Source organism: Camelina sativa, chromosome 18, assembly GCF_000633955.1.
Source record: "Camelina sativa cultivar DH55 chromosome 18, Cs, whole genome shotgun sequence".
Lineage (NCBI taxonomy): Eukaryota > Viridiplantae > Streptophyta > Magnoliopsida > Brassicales > Brassicaceae > Camelina > Camelina sativa.
Window position 1 is genome coordinate 9,336,751 of NC_025702.1, and position 20,894 is coordinate 9,357,644.

General features: G+C 36.1%; 2 protein-coding genes and 1 pseudogene across 4 annotated transcripts in view; all 3 read left to right on the forward strand.

Moving 5' to 3' along the window:
- Positions 1,246 to 1,963, forward strand: LOC109130477 (annotated as a pseudogene).
- On the forward strand, positions 9,045 to 13,012 carry LOC104760927 (ATP-citrate synthase beta chain protein 2-like). The gene is made up of 16 exons (XM_010483917.2): positions 9,045 to 9,307; positions 9,662 to 9,770; positions 9,866 to 9,968; positions 10,045 to 10,110; positions 10,198 to 10,321; positions 10,402 to 10,536; positions 10,626 to 10,686; positions 10,771 to 10,847; positions 10,975 to 11,130; positions 11,218 to 11,346; positions 11,428 to 11,560; positions 11,701 to 11,828; positions 11,974 to 12,079; positions 12,174 to 12,250; positions 12,333 to 12,403; positions 12,482 to 13,012. The coding sequence occupies exons 2-16, from the start codon at positions 9,671 to 9,673 to the stop codon at positions 12,840 to 12,842; spliced, it is 1,827 nt and encodes a 608-aa protein (XP_010482219.1). The 5' UTR covers positions 9,045 to 9,307; positions 9,662 to 9,670; the 3' UTR covers positions 12,843 to 13,012.
- The window catches only part of LOC104760928 (serine/threonine-protein kinase STY17-like), a 5,154-nt gene continuing 4,528 nt past the window's right edge, over positions 20,269 to 20,894 (forward strand). The window contains exons 1-2 of one of the 3 annotated variants that reach the window (XM_010483921.2): positions 20,269 to 20,737; positions 20,833 to 20,885. In XM_010483921.2, the coding sequence (XP_010482223.1) occupies positions 20,509 to 20,737; positions 20,833 to 20,885 (282 nt within the window). In that variant the 5' untranslated portion in view covers positions 20,269 to 20,508. Of the gene's footprint in view, positions 20,886 to 20,894 lie in introns of all 3 variants that reach the window. The other 2 variants (XM_010483920.2, XM_010483918.2) reach the window with 2 other exon arrangements.

Sequence of the window (20,894 nt, forward strand, 5' to 3'; positions counted from 1 at the left end):
CATACAAGCATTTGTTGAGATCAAAGTCATGCACCACTTTTGGCTTCACATCAGTTTTCTCCCTTCTCAAATGAAAATCTTCTCTTCTTCCTCAGGGACTCTGTTTAGATCAAAGGTATGCACCACACTGACATTAGTTTGCTTATTTTGATTCTCTTCTACCTGTAGATGATTTTCCATTTTGCTGATTTTTAGGTTTATGACTAACCCACTAACCCAATATATATTCATCGATGACTCTTCATATTATTTCTCTTGATATATCCTCTGCCGGTGTTGCATTTTAAAGATTTGTTATTTTCAGTTTTAGTAATTTGTGTTAATTTAGTTAAGGTTATGTTAGTAATTTAATTAGTATTATCACATTGAAAAGAGAGAATGACACTTAATAAAAAAAAGGAAAATCACTCTTATAACGACACTTATTTCAGATCGGAGGAAGTACATGTTTACTCGCTTAGTAAAAGAAACGAGACCGTCTTCGAAGATGAAATCGAATAACTTCCAAGATGTTTAAAATAGTGTTCGAGAATAATGCTCTAGGCAAATCTTTTTGTTATAAATAAAATCTTAAGTTTGTTCTCTTAAATTTTTGAAATTAAAGAGTTTTCTAGGCATATTTAATTTTCAATTTACGTCAAAATCAATACAATAAAACTTAAGCACAATATTTAGTGACTCACAATATTAGCCAACTAGGTTCCCGTCGAAGGAATAAAAGTATTTTTCCGATTTGCGACCTTCTTCTTCTCACTTCTAACTCTCCCTCAATGTCTCCTTAGAAAATTGATGTTTCTCCGTCCTCATCCCTTAAACTTTAATCTTCCTCCAATCTCGTCACGGTGGTGTTCTGTAATCACAACTCAAAAGTTGGTGAATCCCCAAGATTCCAATCTTAAAAGGAAACCCTCTATAGTATCATTTCAAATTTGTTGGTTTGGGTTTGGATCTTGAAAGGGTTTTTGTGTTATCGTCATCTTCGATTGCATTTTAGATATTGCTTTTGTGGGTTTATGTTTTGAGCTGGATGTGTGGTAGTTACAGTGATAAGCTTAGAGATGGGTCACGTATTGTTTAGTTTTGATTTGATTCTTTAATTTTAAACCACATATCTCATCAGAAAACAATAAACAAGGAGTGATATGAAAAAAATAAAGAGGTAGTATTTCTTTCAGAAAAGAGTTTCACTGACAAAGTTTAAGTCAAACTTAGGTCAATTGACTTGTCCCACTACAATGTCATTATATGATCTATACTCGGTTCTCTAAGAAGTATGTGTTGATGAAAGAATGGTCCAAGGATGTGGAAGGATGAGATGATTTTGGGGACATTGGAGAAGGTTAAAAGTCAAGCTAAGGTTCATACGTAGAGTAAGTTAAGTAGATTGTTGTAACTCATCTTATGGTGAGGAAGACGTTTCTAAAGAAGAAGGTTTCTCTCTGTAATCTCTTCATTTTTTAGGTCCTTTCCCTTCTTATGTTGTTGGATTTGAGGTTGCTGCGATTCTTGTGAGTTTTGGTCATGATTCAGATTCAAAATCTGGGTTGATGCAACCGGCTAAGGTTTCTTTGATTGTTGATATGTTAAATGATGGATTTAATGAGAGCAAAATCAATTGCTCAAGATTGTTTAGGGGATTGGTATAAGAGAAGGGGTTTAGAGCAAAACTGGCCTCGACCATAGTTTGCTTGTCGGGTTAATGAGATTGGTTAAGGATAAGAGACATAGAAATGGAGTCTCTCCTACACTTGGGTTGCTTAAACCAATTTCTATTCACAAACAAGTTCAAAGCTTGATGGTTAGAATTGGAGCAGTGCCTCAGTTAGTCAATATCTTACCGTCTTTAAAGATGGAATGTTTTGAATCAGCTCTGTGTATTCTTGATGTTCGCCTCTTGGTGTTGAGGTCTGTCCTTTTGCAAAGTTGTCACTCGTTATCCAGAGCGGGTGTGCTGCAGCGTTGAAGCAACAGCCAGCAGAGCTGCTCAAGCTTTGTAGTCTACATTATTGAGACACCATATGTTTATTTCCAAATGTAAACACACATAGAGTGACATCTCAAATTACATCTGAATTTGATACTTGTATTGATAAATAGAGCATTAAGTTGTGGAGGTTACTGAGGCTCCTAAAGCCATCCACATGAGGATCTTTAAACTCTTCTACAAAATGCTACATCACCTTACATGTTTCAGTTTCCACATCAGCATAAAACAAAATTAACCTTTAAAAAAAAATAGTGTATACCCAAGTTAATATCTTTGTCTCCTCCATCATGATCCTTTGGGTCGATTTAACCACCTAAATTAATGAAGATTGCGTTGTAAGTTGTAACCCCTTTTCTTCTTAATCACCCAATGGTCGTAATCTCTTCGTCTCCTCCATTTTTATGTTGTATATAAAGATGAATCGAACAGTGGTGTTTTCATGAGACAGTTTTTGTAAACACACTGATGGAGGTTATTAGCACGACATGGTTTTGGATCTCCTGGTCGGCCGATGGCCATAAATCCTTTATCAAACAGAACTAATTAGTTTGGGATTTTGATTTTAAACCCTTGCAATTTGTTTTCTCATGTTTAGATGCATATATATATTCAATGCATGCCATTTAGGTTCAGACATATACATATATAGTCATGGTATAATACTAGAGTACGTTTAATATCTTTGCTCTACAATTTTTTTTATCAGTATCCTTCTTAATACCATGAGGGTTGTTCATTCTTATATTTACATGGAAGACCTGTCCATTGATCATGAGTCCAAATGAATTGGTATGTTTCTTATGCATGTGACATTGGCTTTTTAGTTATGTGTTTTAACTATCATATAGTCAGTTTTTCTTGGTGTTCGAACCACAAGAAGACCGAGGTATTAGCACAAATACAGTGCTTATTAGAATAGTGGTCTCAACTACTAAATATATATTTTTGACGATTATAGTTTGTGTCATGATTTTTTCACTAGAACAATTGATTTCGTTGGGTTGGTCCCCATGGCTAACTATTGCATAATTGTTGACTGTTTCAATCTTTGCCAATATCTATTGACCACGAATTAGTATATCATATTAGCTATGGTGCGTACCTCCTTGGAAAATAGTCCTTACTGACTGAATATTTGGTGACGATCGAGCATCGAACATAGGCTGATGAACAATGGAGAGAAACATGAATGTTTCTAGAAAAATTATAGATCATTGAGAGCATTTGTAAGGTAAGTTTATGGCTGAAAAGTGAGAGGGGATATAATAGAAGTCATCCATCACCCTCTGTTTATTTTTGTTCAGAATCGCAAACCCCGATTCACCTCTGTAGTGAACCGCATACCGCGACTCTGCCCCTACTCCTCGTCTACGTCACAGATCAATATGCATAACATAAACATAACACAGAGATTTAAAGAGTTGCCCTCATGCAGAGGGTACATCTCGTGTAGAAACCTTCTCCCACAAACATCCACTATCAATCACTCAAGGTTTACATAGTGTTTCATATACAAGCTTAGAGAACTACTACAAAGAAACCTGAAGAAGAAAAGCTAGATACTCTATGTTTTCTTCTTCCTCTCTCTATGTCTCTAGTTCAGCTCTCCCTCCATGTATAACCCTGAAATACCTCCAGAACCCCAAAGAAGCAGCTCCACCTTTGTCTCTCATAAGTGTCCTGAAGACACCTTAAACCTAGACAAGGTGATGTCCGGCTCTCAGCCCTTCGAACCCAGCAAAGCTTCTGCTCCTTTATCATGGTTCTGTGCACAGCTTCAAGCTCCATGTACAACGCCCTGCGCATGCTCTCAACACTGCGTCCTGCATCTCTACATCTGCCCTGCACAGCGCCCTACCCTGTGCCCTACAGCCGCCGCCAAGGTACCACCAACTTCTTCTGCGTCTTTGTGATTACTACTTGTCTTGTTTCCTCAACCCTAGATTCCCTTATATAGTGAAACCCTAGAGCTTATGTCGGTTTACCCTTGCAGGCCACACAACCCGGATCCTGTATGGGTTTCATATCAATATAGGCCCAGTTCATGGTTCAGACCAAATAAGCCCATATGAAGCAAACATTTACAACAAACTCCACCTTTTGCTTCATTTGGTCCAACTCACAAAATCCCCTATGTGTTTATTCTTTCCTGAGAAGAAAAACAAATCTTGTCTTCTCATGTCGAACCTGCAACTTCCAATGATCTTCATCTTCATCCACCTTAGGAATTTTCTACTACATCTTCAGAAACTTCAAGAGATTCGCGACTCTCTCTCAAGCTTCCTTCTCCTGATGGCAGTAATCCCACTTGTAGACAAACTCTGACCACTGAACCGACATCCTTGAAGAAACCCTTAAAAACCTTGTTCCTTGATAATCAATACAAAACACAACCAACATTGACTGTTCTTTTTGTGTCCTCCAATGCCATCCTCTGACATTGCTATGAAATTTCCAACACCTATCGAATCCTTAGACTGTCTCATGATTGTCCCTATGTTCGAACTTTCTGAAATTTCAGTCTGCGAAGCCATAGTGCCACACAACTTCACCCTTGTTCTTGACAGATTATCTGAATAGCTTATGGTGCTCTTCAGCTGTCCCAACAAGTTCGTGTAACTCCTTACACGAATCATCTTCTTCGACCTTGTTTCTCCTGGTCTTAGAAACACTTATGAAGACCTTTACTTGATTCCCTTGTTCCTCACAACAACTCAACCTATAACCAAAACTTCTGATTCACTCACATGTAACACATGACTTGCTTGTGGAACTTTGATCTTGAAAACCTTTAGAATAGTAAAGTCTGAGATATCATCCTCTCAAAACACGATTATAACAATCACATAACCTCTCCCATGGTTTATGATAAACGCCACAAACCTGTTATCATGATTGTATATCATCTGTATCCGTCTGCTACCTGATTCACTTGGTCGACCTTTGATTCCTCTCATGTGCACTGAGCTTGAACCAAATTTCCTTGAATCCCATGCAGAACACATGAATCATACATGCTTCAAACCTGAAACAATCTCTGATTCATCCTGTAAAACAATCTCAACCCAATGCATTACTCCTGAGATTGAGTTTACATCCCATCTGTTTAACCAGCTGACTTATGAACCCATCTTGTACGATCTGACAGAACAACCTCCTGTTCAACCTCATGTTCAAACAGATGTCCGACCAACAACTTTTGAACCTCTGCTAGTCTCCTTGTAACAGCCTTTAGTGCTTCACTCTAGAATCCCTGAAGCCACACCTACTGTTAACATAACCCTGCAATAGTTCTTCACGTTTGCAGACCTTACCAAGAAGAACCTTGGTACCAGCATCATACCTTTTCTCACTTTTTATCAACACCACATGTCTTCACCAATGATGCATCCTCACTTAACCTTCATGTAAGTGACACTCCTGAGAAACTTAATGATGCTGCTAAACCCACTAGTCTCTACTAGTCTTGTCTATCATAACTTGCATCTTTAACCACCAGAGATCTACTTGAATCTTCCCCTTATACTCACATGCTTCCTTATTAAATGTCAACGAAACACTTAAACTTCCTGCAAGTACCTTCAGAAGATTCATCCACCAGATCATCTCTGTAGATGCAAACAGGCGAACCATAAATTTTCTGTTTCTGATTCTCTTCTCAATGCAGATACACAACCCCAATCACCTTGCGCCAGCCTTGTAGATTCTTGCACTTACTTGCAAACTCTTGCACAGTCCTGCAACGTCTACAAAAGTCTTCTTGAGATTTTAAGTCACCTTGAAGAGCAAACTCCACCTTGACAAAGAAAATCTCACTGACTTCAACTTTGACTCTTGGTACTCTCTGCATTCCCATTCTCTGTAAACTTACCTTGATTGTAGTCTTTTCAAATCTCTGACAACTTGATCCATTCCTGAGACTTAACCATTCACCCAACACCTCTCATATCTGACCACTTTAACATAAATTGTCTGGTCCATCTTCATAATCATCTGAATCTTCAACACAACTTGCTGACCTAACAACCCTCTTACACACAGATTCACCTCTGAAGGCGTCCCTTAGTAAATCCGTGACTCCTATAGTTGTACCTTCAACCAATTTCCGAACAACACCACACAGACTTTCAACAACCAAACCAAACAAGATATTATCTTGAATTTCACGTCGTTGAAGACGTCTACATCCTTGTGTTCTTCCAGTGTCTAGATTCCCTAAACTGAAACAGTTTTGAGTATTCAGAAGCTTCAAAACAGAATATCACATTTACCTTGTGATCGCATCGGAAACTGAACTCCTGTTTTGACAAGTTTGAGCCTTTTGGATGATGATTTGATTCCTTCTTCACAGCCATGTGAATATCACCTTCACACACACATCCATGAACCTGAATCAAACACTGTAGATAACTCCACCTTAAATGAATCCTATAATTGATTTAACCTTCGATCAATAACACCTTCAAAATCATGAGTCTTCTGCAACAGTCTCTGGATCCTTCTTGTATGCTTACAACGTCATGCCTGAGTCTGTGAATTCCTGAGCCTGAGCTATGATACCACTTGTTGAGAATCGCAGACCCCGATTCACCTCTGTAGTGAACCGCGTACGGCGACTCTGCCCCTACTCCTCGTCTACTTCACAGATCAATATGCATAACATAAACATAACACATAGATTTAACGAGTTCCCCTCATGCAGAGGGTACATCTCGTGTGGAAACCTTCTCCCACAAACATCCACTATCAATCACTCAAGGTTTACACAGTGTTTCATATACAAGCTTAGAGAACTACTACAAAAAAACCTGAAGAAGAAAACATAGAGTATCTAGCTTTTCTTCTTCCTCTCTCTATGTCTCTAGTTCAGCTCTCTCTCCATGTATAACCCTGAAACACCTCCAGAACCCCAAAGAAGCAGTTCCGCCTTTGTCTCTCATACGTGTCATGATGACACCTTAAACCTAGACAAGGTTATGTCCGGCTCTCAGCCCTTCGAACCCAGCCAAGCTTCTGCTCCTTTATCATGGTTCTGTGCACAGCTTCAAGTTCCATGTACGACGCCCTGCGCATGCTCTCTGCACTGCATTCTGCATCTCTGCATCTGCCCTGCACAGCGCCCTGTGTTGTGCCCTACATCCGCCACCAAGGTACCACCAGCTTCTTCTGCATCTTTGTGATTACTGCTTGTCTTGTTTCCTTAACCCTAGCTTCCCTTATATAGTTAAACCCTAGAGCTTATGTCGATTTACCCTTGCAGACCACACAACCCAAATCCTGTATGGACTTCACATCAATATAGGTCCAGTTCATGGTTCAGACCAAATAAGCCCATATAAAACAAACATTTATAACAATTTTACTTTTCTTTCTTCCAACTTCTCCATCAACATGTCATTGATGTTTTCATGTTCATACCCTCTTGGTGATTTAGTATAGAATAGACGTACTCTCCTAATGTATTAGAAATAAGTTTAATAATTTGTCTTATTCTTCTTTAGTTATTTTCCCATAATCTTTACCCTTGCATACAAGGTTTAGAACTATATAAGTTACTATACATTATACGGTTTGGAAAAAGATTTGAATAAGGTGTGTTATCGTTTTAAATATATAAAGTCAATGGTGGTAAAAAGTTTAAATTTTATAAAAACTTATGAAAGGTTTTTCACATACTAATAAAAGATTTATGAAGTTTTAAATTATGTATCAATGTATATACAAAAATGGACTAGTACAAAATTAATATTTGTATAATCACATATGATGGTAAACTGATAATCTAAATTAATGTTTTTAAAATCAAAATTATTAATACATGCGTAGTCTGGATTATCTTGTAGTATCAAACTAAAAGATGCTCATAAATAAGAACTAAACTAAAACATCAATTTTTAAAATTAAGGGGAAATTTTAAAACTAGTTACTTAAAAGAATATACAGTATTATGAATATCACTAAACTACTAATCATATTAAAGAAAACGTATACAAGTAAATCATTGTAACAATACAATTTACACCAAACAACCTATAGCGACTTCGATAACTATGATAACTACGTAAACAAGGTGGAGCTGCTTATATCAATAAGTTATCATATCCAATCTAACATTATTAGTTCCCTTAGTACGAAACCAATTATGTTATACGAAAAGTAATGCCTCATGCGTAAGCATATATATATCAAAAATGACAAAATCAACATATATATCATTCTCCCATACCTAAAATCTTGAGAATAACACAAACAATAGAGTAGAGTGTATTCAGTCATTCGAAATTTGCTACCGATCTTTTCACAAAGTCGCTACGTACCTATATGTTAAAAAAATATGTCTATAACGATGAATTGCGGCATCGGCTAGACATGCCAAATGTTAGCTTGGTTACTCGTGATATGCATAACTATCGTTAAAAATGTTTTTAACTAGGCAATTAAATACATATAGGAGTATCAGTGACACTAGTCTTTTCGAAGAAAAGTGAATGAAACATATTCACATTTGCATGATATAAAAAAAAAAAGGTGACATATGGATGCAAAATATATTTAGTTGTGTGGAGCTCATCTATATATGCACAATAAATCTTGTCACTTTACTTGTATATATACGAACGTAAGTTTCAGTATAACTGATTCACCCACTCTCACTTCCATAAGAAAACATAAGACAAAGAGTTCTTTCTTTCCAGTTTCCAATATTTCATTTTCTTCATAAAAGCCATTTATTTAAATTTCATATTTCTTTCCATTTACCTATGTTTACGCTAATATCATATAAATAAAGCTATATCAGTTATCTAACTTTTCAAATACTTCAAGACCTGACATTAAAATACTAAGAAAAAATGTTTCAATGAATGCTTGCTTGCTTGATTCACAATCCCATCTTTAAAATAAGTTGCTGAATCTTGAAGACAAAACAGCCAATTACGTGCCCCAACGAGGACGACATTTAAACGACCCATCTTATTATGTCTTAAACTAACCACGTTTTGCAAAGTTAAATTTATAAATAGTATTATGTAACTGTTAGGTGTTCTGCTTTTGTCAATGTAAAGATTGAGAGAAATCAATTTTGGGTAGAAAGAAGTTGTGAACTAACTAACTACCTTACCAATAAGCCCACATGACCATGATGATGATGATCCCATGTACCACCACCATCACTGTGATGTGAGAAGCTTTTGTTTCCCTCCCATTTCTCTATATTAATGCTACTTCCTCTCTAAAACCATTCCTCTCTCTCTCTCTCTCTACCATCAATTTTTATTCTCTCTCCCTCTTAACGACTGACTCGACTCGGGTCTTCACCAGGTCTGTTCTCTTTTGGATCGAACAATTCGTATAAGCTTTTTTAGATCTGTCTTGAGTCCGATCCGTGTTTTTTCATCTTAAAGTTTCGATATTTACGAGGAGGGTTCCGTAAAAATCGAAACTTTTTTTGTTTTTTTTATTTTGTTTCTTTTCTCAATCCTAGATTCGTTTAGTGTAGTGATGAGATCTGTGTGTTAGTGATTTAAGAAATCGGAATTAGTGTGAAGTAACCTGTTCCTTACCCTGTTTCGTGTTCGATTCAGGTTCTCTCAGCATTGAATTAGGAACAATTTATATGGGCAGTGGCCTTGTGGATCTGATGATAATTGTCTCTATGTTTGTTGTGATTCTCAGTTTTGAGCTATGGCAACGGGACAGCTTTTTTCTCGGACCACACAAGCTTTGTTCTACAACTATAAGCAGCTTCCTGTTCAACGAATGCTCGATTTCGACTTCCTTTGTGGTAAACATAACAAATTGGAGTGTCTAGATTTAGTTGACTGAGATCAATGTGACTGTTGAGATTTTGATGTTAAAGGATCATTTGCTTTTTGACAGGACGTGAAACACCTTCTGTTGCTGGAATCGTTAACCCTGGTTCTGAAGGTTTTCAAAAACTCTTTTTCGGGCAGGAGGAGATTGCTATCCCTGTTCATGCCGCGTGAGTTTTTAAGCATGTCTCCGGGAGAAACTAACGATGTGCAAATCTTGTTTTTAACTTTGTTTCTGTAATGCAGCATTGAGGCAGCATGTGCGGCGCATCCGACCGCAGATGTATTCATCAATTTTGCATCTTTCAGAAGGTTTGTATGAGAATTTCATCATTTCATGGAACAAACTTAGCATGGCTCTTTGTGATAGTTTAGCTAATGTTTTTATTACTTCAATAGTGCTGCTGCTTCATCCATGGCTGCTTTGAAGCAGCCAACTATTAAAGTTGTGGCAATTATAGCTGAAGGTGTTCCAGAATCAGACACTAAACAGCTGATTTCTTATGCTCGTGCTAACAATAAGGTGTGTTTTTGTGTGATGATTAGCTTCAGTTAACCGTTATGGTAAACAGAGAAGTTGTGAGACTGATTGGGTTGGTTCAGGTTGTTATTGGACCGGCTACTGTTGGAGGTATTCAAGCTGGAGCCTTTAAAATTGGTGACACTGCAGGAACAATTGATAACATTATCCAGTGCAAGCTATACAGACCTGGATCTGTTGGTTTTGTCTCCAAATCTGTATGTGCTGAATTTTCAGGACTTTGTACTCTGGCTAAAGCTCACTTTGATGCCTGAGAGTTTTATTCATTACTCTTCTTTTCTCGCAGGGTGGAATGTCTAATGAAATGTACAATACTGTTGCCCGTGTGACTGATGGGATCTATGAAGGTGAGTTTTGATGTAAGATAATCTACTAATGACGTATTCAGCTGAAGATTCTTAACTCTGTTGTTTATTTGGGGCTTGTTATAGGCATTGCTATTGGTGGAGACGTGTTCCCAGGATCCACTTTATCTGATCACATCCTTCGGTTTAATAACATCCCACAGGTATACCAATCTCCAACAGTTTAACATGTTGCTCGCTGAAATGGCCTCCAGGGAAATGTTACAAATGGTGTCACATTTCCATCATTCAGTTCATCTATACCTTATGATTCAATAAACTACATTGCAGATTAAAATGATGGTTGTGCTTGGAGAGCTTGGAGGAAGAGATGAATACTCCCTTGTTGAAGCCTTGAAACAGGGAAAAGTGAATAAACCTGTGGTTGCTTGGGTCAGCGGAACTTGTGCACGGCTCTTCAAGTCTGAAGTACAGTTTGGTCACGCAGTAAGTGGCACGAAAGAACCTATTAAGCAATGCCCTTTTCTGTCTGCTTTCCAAGTCAAAATATTTTTTGAACCTGATTATATATAGGGTGCTAAAAGTGGTGGAGAGATGGAGTCTGCACAAGCCAAGAATCAAGCTCTCATGGATGCTGGAGCTATTGTTCCCACTTCATTTGAAGCCCTTGAATCTGCAATCAAAGAGACTTTTGAGAAACTGGTCAGTTTCCCTGTGTTCTTTTGCTAGCTGGCGTTGCCTTTTATTGCAATCTTATGTGTTCATTTCAATTCCTCCTAAAAGGTTGAAGAAGGAAAGGTATCTTCTATCAAGGAAGTCACTCCTCCACAAATCCCAGAGGATCTCAATTCCGCAATTAAGAGCGGGAAAGTTCGGGCTCCTACTCACATAATCTCCACCATCTCTGATGACAGAGGTATTGTTCTGGAAACTAAACTATATTCATTTGCTATTTTCTACTGAAACAAAGAGAACTGGAAGAGTTTCACTAGATTCCATGCCTCTTTAGCTCGTTTTCTGATACTCGACAACAATGTGCCACAAATTAATTTGCAGGGGATGAGCCGTGCTATGCCGGTGTGCCAATGTCTTCTATCATTGAACAAGGCTATGGAGTGGGTGATGTTATTTCCCTTCTATGGTTTAAACGTAGTCTTCCTCGTTACTGTACAAAATTCATTGAGGTACCGAGTTCTCTCTTTGTTTCTTAATATACTCTTTCTCGATATACAATGTCCTCATCTCTCTCTGTCCCTTCATACATATGTACATTTGCATAGTGAGATTTGACTCTGGTCTCTGCCACTTTTGAAAATTGCATTGAACTAGATATGCATAATGCTGTGTGCTGATCACGGTCCATGTGTCTCTGGCGCTCACAACACCATTGTAACAGCAAGAGCAGGCAAAGACCTTGTCTCAAGTCTTGTCTCTGGTAAGTCAACATCTTTTTTCCCAACCAAACACAATATTACAATAGTTTTCTTTATCGTTCAATATTCTCAAAGACTGTTAAAACCTAACAACAGGTCTACTAACCATTGGTCCCCGATTTGGTGGTGCCATTGATGACGCTGCTCGATACTTCAAGGACGCCTGTGACAGGGTAAAAGGCCATTTCATTTCGCCCAACTCCCACATTGGATATAAATTCTTGAAATCTGATCTCTCATGGTTGCTTGTTTCAGAATCTCACACCTTATGAATTCGTGGAGGGAATGAAGAAGAAGGGAATCAGAGTCCCCGGGATTGGACACAGGTAGAAAACAGAACACAAGAAAGAAACAAATCTGCACCCGTTTCTCTTGTCTGAAACATGTTTTCTTCTTTTTGGTAGGATCAAGAGCAGAGACAACAGAGACAAAAGAGTGGAGCTGCTTCAGAAATTTGCTCGGTCTAACTTCCCATCAGTAAAGTACATGGAGTACGCAGTGACAGTAGAGACTTACACGCTCTCGAAGGCAAACAACCTCGTACTCAACGTTGATGGAGCCATTGGATCTCTCTTCTTGGACCTTCTAGCTGGAAGTGGGATGTTCACCAAGCAAGAGATCGACGAGATTGTTCAGATCGGTTATCTCAACGGTCTCTTTGTTCTTGCTCGCTCCATTGGTTTGATCGGGCACACTTTTGATCAGAAGAGATTGAAACAGCCACTGTACCGTCACCCATGGGAAGATGTGTTGTACACCAAGTAAACTCATCGCATCGTATCCTATTTTTGTTATTATTTTAGCTTTTAACATTCTTCTGAGAGATGTTACTAAAAAAATGCATATCTATATGCTCTTCTTCTCTTATGGTCTCTTTTGTTATGATGTTTGTTTGTTTACTCCTTCGTCCATTTATCTAAACTTTCTTTGTCCCCTTTCTTCTTCTGTTTACACCCAAATCAACAATTTTTGGGATTCTTACATACCAAAAGTTTTTTCCTTTTTCTTTTTGAGGTTGAATTATATATGGATAGAGCTTATCAGTTGAGATCTCACATGTTCATAAACGAAACCAATCCTGCATAACTCGAAGCTCTCCATCACTTGATGAATCTGGACAATCTAGTTCTGAAACAGAGGCGCCAGTCCATTTTTAGAAAAACGCTTGTGACGGCTTATGAAACTTTCCTAATTCTCTCTAAAGAAACAAAACGTTAAATAATGGTATCCTAAGGTGGTTTTATTTTCTTTGAGAGTAAAATCTGTTTAAAATTTTGACAGTTAAATCTATACTCTTCATATTCAAAGAGATACAACAAGTTTACTTTGACAATTATACGAAATATCTAGTAGTGGACTTCCAAATTAACCATTTCAAGATTCCAATAGCATCATCAAAAAAAAAATTTGAATTGATGAATAATTTGGATTTATTTGTCGAAAGTGAATTGTATATTGGTTGCTCTTGCATGCATGCATACTTAGGTCACATTCACATATCTTTAAGTTAGCGTGGGATGGTCATCTATACTATTATTTGAAAAGCTACTTTATAAAACATAACATTGTTGTGTAAGAAATTACATACCCATGTCATTTGGTTGTAAGATTATTTAAAAATTTCTTATCAAATGTAAAAAAATGTAAATAAAGTTTAAACTAATAATATACACAAGAAGCTTTTGTTTTCAGAAGAATGATCTCAGAAAATATATTTATCGCTCATGAAATGATTCATGCTTTGAAGACTAATCCAGATTGTAATGAAGATTTTATGGCCATTTAAACAGAAGGCATATAATCGAGTGGAGTGGTGTTTTTTGAAGAGCTTATTTTCTCGTCTTGGTTTTGATCGAAAATGGATTGATTGGATTATGACTTGTGTTAGATCTGTCTCCTATTCAGTGTTGTTAAATGGAAAATCATATGGTTTCATTCAACCGTCTAGAGGTATACGTCAAGGAGATCCTCTTTCGCCTTCTTTATTTATCCTCTGTGCAGAAGGTCTTGTTCACACTATGAACAAAGCTGTACAGGAGAAGAGATTTTCGGGTCTAAGGTTGACAAAAAAGTATCCATAGGTTCAGCATTTATTGTTTGCTGACAATGGTCTTCTCTTATGTAAAGCCACTTTTAAAGAAAGTTCTGAAATTCTATGGTGTACTAAGATGTATTGTGAAGCTTCAGGCCAAGAGATTAATTTACAGAATTCTTCAATTGTTTTTGGAGAGAAGATTGATCCGTTTATGCGTCACCTTTTGGGTTTTTATATGGGGATATTTCAAGGAGGAAATGTTAAATATTTGGGTCTACCAGAATGTTTTAGTGGATCGAAAAAGTAGCTTCTTGCTTTTGTGACAGATAAACTTAAGAATCGTCTAAGTGGTTGGTATGCAAAAACACTGCCTTTGGGAAGCAAAGAAGTTCTCCTTAAATCTGTTGTTATGGCCTTTCCCGTATATTCGATGTCATGTTTTAGGTTAACCAAATTTCAATGTCAACAAATAACGAGTGCGATGTCGAGTTTTTGGTGGAATGCTTGTGAGGATAATAAGAAAATGCATTGGGTCTCATACTCTCATGGGAGAAACTGTGTAGGCCAAAAAAAGAATGGTGGTATGGGTTTTAGAGATGTTGAGAACTTCAATAAAGCTCTTCTAGCTAAGCAAGCTTGGCGTTTACTTTCATCTCCCTTTTCTTTAATCTCGAGGGATCTACTCAGCCAGGTATTTTCCAAAAAAAAATAGATTTTTTTATCTGCAAAAGCAGGTCCTCGGCCTTCTTATGCGTGGCGGAGAACTCTACATGGTAGAGATTTATTAGAGAAACGTTTGATTAAGTCCATCGACACTGGTTTAAATACTAAAGTTTGGTTAGACAAATGGATTTTTGATGGTGTTCCGCGGTGGCCTATGAACAAAAAAAGGTTCCTGGATGTGAATTTAGATGTTGCGAGACTTATAACTTCTCAAGGATCTTGGAATTATGTCCTTTTATCAGAACTCTTTCCACCTGTAGATGTTAGGAGTATCATGTCATATCCTCCAGACATAACGAGGTCTGATACATGGATTTGGGCTTATACTAACGCTGGAAAATATTCAGTGGAAAGTGGTAACTGGCTTCTTTCCAATCTGGTTGAGGTGCTGTTGTTTTTTCTCCAACCGAACAAGAATGTAATGAGCTGAAATCACATGTTTGGACTATAAAAACGGTACCCAAGATTAAGTGTTTTTCTGGCGAGCGTTGTCAGGAGCTTTGTCGGTTGTGGAGTGTTTAATTGCTCATGGGCTTCAAGTGGAGTTGAGATGTAAGATTTGCAATTTAGTTCCAGAAACGGTTTGTCATGTTCTGTTTGGTTGTGGTCCAGCGAGGAGTGTATGGGATATTTCTAATCTTCCTTTTTCTCAAGGAGGTTTCTCACACTCTTTACAGGAAAATTTTAGATTGTAATTGGATTTAATGGAGATAGATAGTGTTCCAACACTGTATCGGCAGGCTATTCCATAGATAGTTTATGGTATTCAGAAGCATAGGAATGATATCATTTACGAAGGTAAGCATGGTGATGTAAACACATTGATCTCTCTGGCTTTGGAAGAATCTGGGTTATGGCATAAACACTCGATATCTGCTTTTCCAAATGGGGATGTTGGTAGTAATTTAAATCATCGTTTAGCTAAATGATAGACAAAGCCAGAAAGTTGGGGTCCTTAAATGTAATCTTCATGCATCTTGGTTTTTTTCCTCTACCATGTGTGGTGGTTCTTGGTTCGTTTGGGATTCTGAAGGTAATGCGATTTTTCATGCTAGGGATGTTTTTATTCCAACGTGCAACAGAATTGCAGCTGAGTTGAGACGTATATGCTGGGCACTTAATAGCATGAAAGATATTCATCTTGATAACATGGAAGTGTGGCTGTTAAAGCTATCCATGAGCCTCATGAGTGGCCTTGCTATCGTTCATATCTAGATAAGACACATCGTCTCTCTTCTGGTTTCAGCGACTTGTTTTTAAGTTGTTTTCTTCACATGCCAACTCTAGAGCAGGTGATATTGCTCGAAGTGTCAGGCGTGATGCGCGGTTCCGTTCATACCTTTCCATTTATGTTCCTTCTTGGTTACAGTCTCAGATTGAGGATGAAAGAAGGATTTTATAGATTCTATCTTTTTCATATGTTTGGTTTTGCTTTATGGTTTGAGGTTGTTGTTTATTATGGAGCGTTATGCTCTGTTTGTTCAGATTCTATTTAATTTTTTAAAAAATTCTATCATGACAAAAAAAAAATTTAAACTAATAAAATATTTTAAATAATTATTAGTTTCCAAAAAAAATAATTCACTTTCTCTCTCTAATTTACTATGGACGATAATTAAGAAATATTTTTTAAAAAAATTGTTAACTAATTAAACTTAAAAACTAAGATTTGATATTATACCATATTATATATTTTAATTATTGTATTAATTTGTAATGAAGCAGTTCATGCTTATAGCACGTTATGGTTGTATTCATTGTGAGTTTTATTCTTGTTCTGTCGATTTACTGTACCTTTATGGCTGTTTCCAACATTGTATCATCCAAACAATGATTCAAGTTAATGCAACTAATATTTTTGACAAAAAAAGTTATTATTGTATTAATTTCTTTTCATAGTATTTTTATATTTTTTAATTTTTTTGTTCTTATTCATATTTTCTTTTAAAACTTTTGAAATTTTGTAAAATATTTGTCGGTATAAAGAAAGATTCTGAACTAATTATGAGTCTCTGTTCCTGTTAATATTTCCTCTTTATATACTCCTGACTACACTGAGCACTGAAACACAAAATTTTCAAAGCAGACAAAAAAATATAGATGTTTCCGTTGTAAACAAACATTTTCATATCATTATATTGTATGTCATAATTTTACATTACTTAATAACTGATAAATTTTGTTGGAATAGTTTATATTTTAGTAAAGAAAATGTAAATGAGGTCATGTAAATACTTTTTGTTTACGGTAAACTTATAACAAAAAGACATTAATTTGGTAGCATGAAAGCTAGCTAAGGTTATCGATCGATATACTTTAATAGATACCATATTCTTAAATCTTAATATATATACACACTACTCCTCGTGGATATGCGAGCAGATTAAAGTTTATAAACAAACTTGATATACCATGAGTCATGCATGTCTATATCTAAACCGTGATTTGTCCTTCGAAATTGTTGGTGATCTACCAAACTACCAATGTGTAGTCCAATATCATGGCCAAGATATTAATATATATTACCAACTCAAAGAATCTATAACCTCTCGCTCGGTCCTCTCCTCTGTTTATGGATATAGATGCGTCGACGACGTTCTTTACTTTAACACTACTTGTATATGTGGCAATATAACAAACATCGCTTTAACACTATATTATTTTTCAAGTGATTAGGTTTTTTTTTATTTTGCATGGCTAAATTCAAATTATATGACATATATAGCATCCCACCTTTCCCTTCATTAGGTCAAGGATCCGGTCCTTGTTTCTATTTTCAGACACGTAATTTGTTTGGTATCATACTCGTTTTTCTTACCAACTACTCTATAATCTTATACTCGTTTGCTCAAATACATGGATTAATTATAGAAATAGGCATTTGTTTACCTAAATATTTGAAATTAGGCACTTCTGTCCGTGATTACAAGATTAGGCATTTTATTTCGACCAAAATGATGAAATTGCCCTTACTTCCCCATCAACGCTCAACTTTGTCTTCCTCTTTCTCTCCGCCGTGAACCAATATTTTCTCAGACTCTCAAATCCAGTTCTTTATCGTGAATCAAAGAGAGACTTATTGGCTGCTTAGATCTCTCCGACGACCTGCGTCTTTCCGACCGCCAGTCATTCTGATGGTTAAAAAAACCCTTAATCGTCTATAAAGCTTTGTCGGCCGTATATCCATTAGAATCTTAGGTTGTTGGATCTCGACGCAGATCTGAACTCAAGTGATGAAAGTTTCATTTGCCCTCATTTTTTCTCACAACGATTCACCCTTTCCGACTTCCAAACGATTAAGAAGATGACGGCAAGATCTCGAATCTTATCAACGGCGGTGACGATCATAGTGAGTTCCACCTTGAAGATGGTTACCGTCGTTCAAGGCTGGTGATTGAATCAATTACCTACTAATTTTATTCAAGATTTGTCAATCACAAAACATGTAATTTTTAGTTTTTGTTCAGATTTGAAAATGAATTAATTAGATATTTTAATTCAATTAGTGTTTATGATTGGAACCCAAGAGTTCTCTAGATATGATCCTTTTAGGATTTAGTTTCTTTTACATATTAACACAATTTATTAAATTCATTTAATTTGTTGGTTCTCATAGATGGTTGTTGATGGTGGAAAAGTGTGTTTTGTGATGGTATTGGTCGGAGAAGAAGGAAGAAAGAAGATACAGATAATGAAAGATAAAATTGTCAAAAAAATACATATTCTTATAAATAAATATGGACAAAAGTCCCTAATTTCAAATATTTATTTAGCTAAACAAATGCCTATTTCTATAATAATCTCCCAAATACATACTTAAATGGGATCTAGTTGTTTCCGCACCACTCACCACTGAAATTAATTTTTGATTAGGATGGGTGACGAACTGTCCTAAGTATCCGTGACTTGATTTTTAAAAGTGTTGGTTATAAATGAATATTATGTGTAGATTTTACAGTGACATTATTGCGAGTCTTAAACACATGTAACAAGAATGGTCACCGGATTATCCATACTCATATATAATTGATGTATAACCAAAAAAATAATAAAGAGAAAAAGAAGAGAGAGTGGGAAAGAGTTGACATTTGGAGCCAATAAGAGCTCAAATGCACGCAATCACAAAAAAGAAAAAAAATAAATTATAGATGAGGTGTATTCATTGTGTGAATTAATTTAAGCATGTTCATTGCAGTGAGAACGACGTTAAGATGCATGCCAAAGCTAAATCTTAGAAACATATATTCGTAGTAATTAGATATATGAGAAAACAGATATATATATATATATATATGTTGGGTACACTGATACAAAATTCAAATATCTACAATATATATCATACAAAAAAATTAAAAAAATAAACAAATATATCAATGTCCTAGATTTTTTGTTTTTTTGGGGTTAATTAAAAAACATCTTAGATTTTTTTTGAGTATACAATTCACTAGTTTTCCGGGTGATATGTAAATGCATGCATGTATCTACTTTTGTTTTGAAAGACCTCTTACGAAAACATGTTTGATTATCGTTAGTTTAACAAAATAGCTGCGTACTCTAAATTTAAAGTTTCTAAAACGGAAGTGTTTATTACAAATTAAAGTAAGCTATAAGGAAAATAAATAACTCATAGACAGAAAAAAAAAAAAGGAAATAACATGAACGACAAAAAAAAAGTTTCACATCGATGATGATTTTGTACGGTCATAGTGAACAAAAAAAAAGTAGTACAACCAATGGGAGACTTTAAATTTGAGCTTACCAAAAAGATAACTTTTATTTTGTTGTTGCTTGAGCAATTAATGGAATGGGGTTGCATGCAAACATTAATTGCGTGGGGTCTTCTATTTAAATGATACCTCCTCTAAGATTAATATCATAACACTAAAATGAATTATGAGATTTTTAACTAATTTAGCGTAATTATGATTTTTGTTATTTTTTTTTATCATATACTAGTATATTTATTTATAATTTTGTCCTTTACGAATTATTAATTTTAAAAAACCAAGTCATATTTTTAGGGTCAAAATATAGGCTGCCTATAATAACATTGAAGACAAATCAATCTATTTCCATGTTTATCTGTTTTTTTTCTTTCCAAGTCTTTACTTTTTCTTTTTTTTTAGTCTTTCAGAGGAAAAAACCAACAAAAACTTGCAAGCAGCCAAATTTTAATTTAATTCAAAACTAAAAACATTTGATCAACCACTAATCCAAACAAAAGCTGCCTAAATGTAAATTTGAATCATTTTTTTGTTTTGGTGAAGTGATTAACTATTTTGTTGTTTTTAGAAACAAAGATCTAGATTATTTAATTACATAATCTCTCCACTATAAACAATAAAATAAACCACTGTTTAGAAAGTTAACACAACAATAATTAAAACAAACTAAAAAAACTGAGAAAACCTAAAACAAGAAAAAAAAAAAAAAAGGAATCAAAAACTTAAGAAAAGATAAGCAAAGAAGTTTTCCTTCATTTGTTGTTTGACTCTCTCTCTCTCTCTCTCCAGAAGAAATTTGTTTTGTTTTCTTTCTTTCATTCTTCTTCAAAGCTTCTTCTCACCATTTCCGCCGTGATTCATCTTTCTCCGATTCCCAACTACTCAGATTTGATCTCTGTCTCCCTTCTTATACTCTGCACTGGATTTGATTTGATTTTGATTTCCGCAAATGGAGAAGACGACTCCACCGGCGGAGGAGCTTCTGAAGAAGATACGAGAGTTAGAAGAAAGCCAAGAGCATCTGAAACGTGAGATGTCGAGGCTTAAAGTATCGGCGGAGATGAAGCAGCGTTCGCATTCAGCGTCGCCGCAACGCCCTGTGAGGAGACACAGTGGAGATGGTACTCCGATGTGGAGAAAGAGCGGTGCTGCTTCGTTTCGTCACGCTTCTCCGTTGCGAAAAGAGAGCCATGCGAAACTTTCCGGAGCTGGTGGCGGCGAGGGACAATCGGCAGGCAAGTTCACCGATAAACAGTATTTGAATATTTTGCAGTCTATGGCTCAAGCTGTTCATGTCTTCGATCTAAATGGCCATATTATCTTTTGGTGAGTACT